This window comes from Euprymna scolopes, chromosome 19 (assembly GCF_053919585.1).
Source record: "Euprymna scolopes isolate OS-2025 chromosome 19, ASM5391958v1, whole genome shotgun sequence".
Taxonomy (NCBI): domain Eukaryota; kingdom Metazoa; phylum Mollusca; class Cephalopoda; order Sepiida; family Sepiolidae; genus Euprymna; species Euprymna scolopes.
In genome coordinates, this window is record NC_136500.1 from 39,164,793 (window position 1) to 39,171,088 (window position 6,296).

Genomic DNA, 6,296 nt, shown 5'->3' on the forward strand with positions numbered 1-6,296 from the left:
CGAATAACTAATAATATAAGTATGTAAAAATAATAAAATCAAATTTCACTTTATCAACACCATAAAATATGCAAAGATATGCACGGCAAGTTTTGCCCATTCGCTATCACTTCGTAATTTAATATTATATCATCATCATCATCATCATCATCATCATTATATTAAATATTAATTATTATTATTATATTAATATTAAATATATTATTTGAAAAACATTGAAACGACTCTACTCAATGACAAAGAAGATAAATCTCTCTCTTTTATTTTCTCTCGCAGTTGCTCTTTTTCTACTCTCTTCCCCTCTATCTTTCTCTCTCTCTCTCGCTCTCTCTCGCTTTATTCTTCTTTCTCTCTCTATCGATAATCAATAAGAAAAAGGAAAGAAAAATTAGACAAGAACAAAAGTCAAAAAACTCTCTCACTCGCTCTTTATTCTGTTTAATAATTAGAATCGATGGCAACTTTCTGTCTAACAAGACAATGGCATTCTGAATCTAGTCTGGTGCAAGGCTATACAGTTCGAAGCTGGAATTGGCTCTCCGGATGCAGGCCTCGGCAAGTGATAAGGAGGACTAGGTTTGTCCAGTTACCAAGGTCCTTCTCAGCATTGCAGAGAAAGTTCGATGGAAAGGCAAGCCAATACATTCGGAGACAGCGCAGATGCAGGAGTTGCTGGAAAGGAGTTGCGGTGCTTCACCTTCATCCGCTGAACTTTTTTTGTCGGGGTTTAATCCCTTAGCCTTTGCCTTTTCCAAGGCATCCACAAGCCAGTAGAGCTATTTGTTTCCAATCTTGATGAAAATAATGGAGATCCTTATTGTAATATAATAATAATAATAATAATAATAATAATAATAATAATAATAATAATAAAGAAGAAGAAGAAAACAACAACAACAACAACAACAACAATAATAATAATAATAATAATAATAATAATAATAATAATAATAATAATAATAATAATAATAGGGCTTGTAGTTCATCGGAACAGAAAATACTTGTAAAATAGGTAGAGGGGTGCAACATTTCGTCGATGGGACAGTGGTTGAAGCCTAACTGACAGTGCAGGACCAATTAGTTTGGCAACTCTCTTTTGAACCCTGTCTAGGAGTGAGAGACTAGTAGTAAATACACCAGCCCAAATGTGACAACAATCCTCCATACGTGGGTGAATGGTGGCCTTATAGACGTACAGGATACTTTCAGGCATAACACGGTTGAAAGAGCCCACCTTCCTCGCAGTAGCGGTGGCAATACCCTAGATGTATCTGTTCCAACTCATATTCCCTGTGAACGTTTAAGCCAAAGAATTTGAACGAAGTACTTTCAGGTAATGTATCATTAGCCATAACTATTAATAAGTGGCTAGGTTTTTTTATGATATCATGTACTTGAGAAGGAGTCATATCCAGATCATCTAGTGTGGTTTCTGTCCGCAGAAGAAAATCTAGGTGTTTTGCTGAGTCTATTTCCTTTTTGATATTACTTCTAGATTCCATAAACTTTTGTCTATTTGTATTGGATTTATGTCGGATAAATCTGTGGTATGCATGCTGCCTTTGAGCAATGGCAGCTGCATAAGCAGAAGTAAATCATTAGAGAGAGTGGGGTTTGCTATAGAACTTACATGCAGGAACATGGGCTTCAATTGTCACTTGAAACCATTCAGAGGTCTTATTTGCGCATTGTTCAGCAGGAAGAGAAAATATGTTTCCCCATGGATCATCTGTGATGTGATCCCTAATGGCATCCTAATCAGCCTTATTGTAGTACCTTGTTTGTTTTAAGCAGTGAATCATCAAGTTCGTGAGAATGATGTATATAATTTTTTTTTTTTTACATAGGCATCACCACTTATCAACGCCAAAAGGCCACTCGAGGATAAGGGTTAAAGAGTGTACAGTAGAAATTAGACAATATAGTAATCGTTAATAATGGAAATTCGGTAAATTTGTTAACTTATATGGAACGATTCATCAAAAACTTGTTTACGTTAGACTTGAAGACAACCATATTGTACTCAGCTAGAAAGCAGGAAGACAATTTCATAGGCGTGCAATTCTAGGAAAAAAGTTTTTTTCATGGAATCTACGTTTAGGTTGAGTGATCTCGATATATTTTTGCATTTTTGATGTAATTAGTGTCTATTACGTCATTGGAATTAATATAGTCAACAGTTTTAAAAATGCTCAACACATCACGTGAACATGAACTTCGTATTTAGCTTTGATTAGACGGTTTGTATCATTTCCCTACAAGGTGTCCATCCGCAATGGGGCTTATATTCAATAATAAATATTTCTTTATTATTATCCACATACGTATACGGTATACGTTTTGTCTTAATGGAACCATCAGCGTGAAGGGTAAAAGTTCAGCCAATCGCACGATTCACCTCTCCCCCAGACGCGAATTACTTTTAACACAAATCTGAGTGCTCTAACAAATAAGCAAACTTCAACAGCTATGCGAAAAGTCGAGAAATAAAACCTATTTAGGTCATATGAAGCGGGCAATATAGTTAGTCGTCTTAACAGTCCGACAGATCATGCCGACGTGTGTGTGTGTGTGTGTGTGTGTGTGTGTGTGTGTGTGTGTGTGTGTGTGTGTGTGTGTGTGTGTGTTTGTCCATCAATAAATATAAGTTTTCGGTTTGATATTATTTATTCATGAGTGTGTAGTTTTTGTCATAGTTTTCTCTTTCTTAAAAAAAGAAAGAATGATAATAAAAAAAAGTTCAGTGAAAAGCGGAAATTGCAAAATATTTCAATTTGCATATTCCTTGATTATTTTTGTTCATTTAACTTAAGGCCAAACACGTTCAACACTGAAATAGGAAATTAGCGTTGCAATGATGCCATATGAGGACATGTTTAACTTAAAAGCCTTGGCTTCAAACTAACAACAACACAAGATAAAAACGTAAAAACATTCAATCTAAACGAATTGCTTAAAAAATTATTGTAAAAAAATAATTTTTAAAATGGCGCCCAAACTAATTTGTCAGCCATAGGGAAAATGATTTACATTAATACCAAATCTTCATATATTTCCAGACACATCTAATCCATATATCTGAAAGACCAGTAAAATAATCCAACTCCGACGGTATATATATAAACAATATATATATAATTCATTATGGCAGCTAATACATTAATTGAATAAATATGCAACACACTCACGATTAGAGTTTAACGGTTAACATACACATAAACATTACGACGCCATATTGAAAAGAAAAGTTCGTTAACTCTGCCTTTTTATAAGGGAGATAACTTAACAAATTATATGCATATTAATGCCAATATAAAGGGAGACAACTTAACAAATTCATTTTCAAAAGTTTTTTTTTCTTTTTTGATTTTTAATTTCAATCATTCAAACTGCCTTGTTGTAAGACGCTTCTCAATAACCAAGATGATGCACCCCGTTTAGTGAGGCAGTCCACCAATTGTCTTCTTGTCTCTTGCCATTGGAACTCTTCAATTTGTCCATTTTCCACAAGTTCCTTAATACCACTGATTTCGATCCGTAATCGTTTTTCTTTGACAGATTTTGTTGATTTGACCGCTTCATAGAGAGATTCACAATCAGTGACACAAATTACAGGTAGACTCTTGGGATTTGTTCTTCCTGTTGTCAATTCACCAAACAGGGTGGAGATCAAGACAGCCATATCAATAGCTTCAGACATTGAAATTGTTTCTGCAGCTAAGGTACTGTGGACAATCCGTCTGATTTTCTTTGAGTTCCACCAGATCGGTGAGACTTTCCCAGATGTCCCAGTGAGGAATATGACATAACCCCCCTGACTTCCACCATCAGGAAGATTTCCCAAAGCGGCATCACTAAATATCACCAAACGTAACTGATCATTGTCACCAAGATGTTGATACTTCAATGATAGCTTGGATGCCTTAGCTTTTCCAATAATTTTGTTGGCAGTTATCAGGTCCTTTATGGTGCTATGGTTAATATTAGTCGCTAGACTACAGACATCAAATAATAAGTCCGGTTGGCTCTGATGCGCTAACCACAACAATTGGCCGATCTTGGATCTGAGTGAATTTATCTCAATTTCTGTTAGCGGTGATTCTTTTTCCATGGTCCTTGAACAATTTATTGGAATGGATTATATACTGTCGGTATATTTGTTTTGGTTTATTAATATTTCTGGACCGTAGCAATTAAGCTCAATTCCACAGTATTTGAAGGCCTTACTATCCTCTTTTCCAATTTTAAATGCGCTGCGTATTTTTCTGATGGTATTGTTGAATGTCTCGTCCCCTGACCAAATGAAGTCATCTACATGACACGCCAAAACTCCAGCTAGGTTACCAGATTTACTAATCCAGTAGAAAACTTTAGGGTCCATTTGGGACATTACACTGCCATTTTCAATTATAACTGATTTCACTTTATTATACCACTGCAGAGAAGCATCACTCAGTCCATAAACGCACTTATTTAGCCGCCATATCTTGTCACTGAAAGCTTCTTTGGGTGGTCTGATGTATACTTCTCTATCCATAGTGTGACTCTGCAAAAAGGCAGTTTTTATGTCTATGGAGTGTAGACTCCATTGATTTTGGGCTGTTAATGCCATAAGTCTTAAGGATTCATAGGCACAGGTTTGTGAATCCTTTTGAATGTCATTCTTGGGTTCTTCAAAACCTCTAGCGACCAGCCTTGCTTTTTGCATAACCCCATTAGGTGTGTTTTTTAAACTACACACCCAGCGCGTAGATATGCATTTCTGTCCTGCATCATCTATTTCAGTAAAAACATTGTTTTGTTTCCAGCTGTCAAGTTCTCTTTTCTTGGCCCCATCGAATTCTCTACCTGCCACCATCATTATAGTGTCTCCTTTTGTGGGTCCTATCAGTGGTTCTGCCACATTAAGATCCGTGACTTTACTTAAATCTACCGACATCTCTTCATTCTCCAAGTTTACTGGCCTTTGGATTTTCACATTAAACCAATGTTTGTTTCTGCCGGTGACTTTTCCAGCCCGACTTATTATTTCCGCTTGTATTTGCCCATTGCTTCCCTTTTGGTTGTATGTGATGATGTTAGCAGGCTTTATCTTGGCTATAGGATCGGGTTGTGGGTCATTTTTTGTCCCAACCTCAGCTGTTTCAGTATATTCCTCATCAGATGTTTCATAATTATAGTCCTGGCTATCAGAGGTTTTTGATGCTACTGAAATTTCATTAGAGTTTACATCCGCAAGTGATGAGTTACTGTTATGTAATGGATGGCTGGAACCATCCGATACATAACTGAAAAGAAAAAACTTCTTTAATAAAAGATTTAAAAGAGTGGTCATCGAATAATCGATTGTCCACCAGTCGGAATGAGAAAGTGCTTACGTCGTAAACAGAGAAATCGGACGACGGTTTTTTTTGTTTACAAAACAAGGAAACGTGACATTCCTTGTAACTTTGGAATGTATAGAATTTAGCATGAGTGATAAATTCACGTGTATCGATAAAGTCAATAGTCGGTCACAATGGTTCGAGGTCAGGAGGCAGCGAAACGTTGTCAAAACATGACCAACCGACACGCGCACTGGTATCGAACAGAATGATTGACAGATCGCGTGGATGGGAAAAATCATGCTAATATAAGAGGTGATTTTTTTGAGTTTAACCAGCAGAAGAAGAAGAAGAAGAAGAAGAAGAAGAAGAAGAAGAAGAAGAGAAACTCTGATAGGAAACGTGCGATTATCGGGAGCATAACGTCTCCACACACACCCCTCTCCATCACTGAAATGAACAGTAAGCCACACTGTTAAAGTTTGAACTATTGACAATCTCTGTGTAAACGAGAAAATAATTTGAAAACAAAATATATTTTTATATAAAAAGCCAGTGTGTCTTACGTCTTGATTTGTTATGCTGAGTTACGTCTGACCTTTGTGTGCATATCAAATTCTGGTTCGCCGGAATCCTTATTTTGACAGGTATGACAGCTACAGAAGCCGAGAAATGAAAAATGCACAGTCAAGGGGGAAATAACTCTGTCGTCTTAGCCGTTACCATAACAACCAGAAAATTAAATAACTAGACGATCAATAAGAGACGACTACTGGGTTTTTGTTGCAGCGGGGAACTTACTAATTACGACTGTTCCCAACCTAGGGGTCTTGGCACTATATAACATTACACAAATGCAATCTGCATTTATGTACTCTCACAAGCATTCCACCATGTCTGACAAATACCACAGGACCATCCTGACCAATGACAACACCTGGACCCTTCCATTCTTGATGGTCTGGTCTTTTG

The 6,296-nt window shown here is 36.7% G+C and overlaps 1 protein-coding gene across 1 annotated transcript; it reads right to left on the reverse strand.

Moving 5' to 3' along the window:
• Positions 1-3,376: 3,376 nt before the first annotated feature.
• Positions 3,377-4,111, reverse strand: LOC145240202 (uncharacterized). Its single transcript, XM_080103787.1, has one exon. It carries the CDS (start codon positions 4,109-4,111, stop codon positions 3,377-3,379), a length of 735 nt encoding a protein of 244 aa, XP_079959913.1.
• Positions 4,112-6,296: the final 2,185 nt, after the last annotated feature.

Bases quoted from the DNA above. Each gene is read 5' to 3' on its own strand.
- LOC145240202 (XM_080103787.1), bottom strand. From the start codon at position 4,111: ATGGAAAAAGAATCACCGCTAACAGAAATTGAGATAAATTCACTCAGA.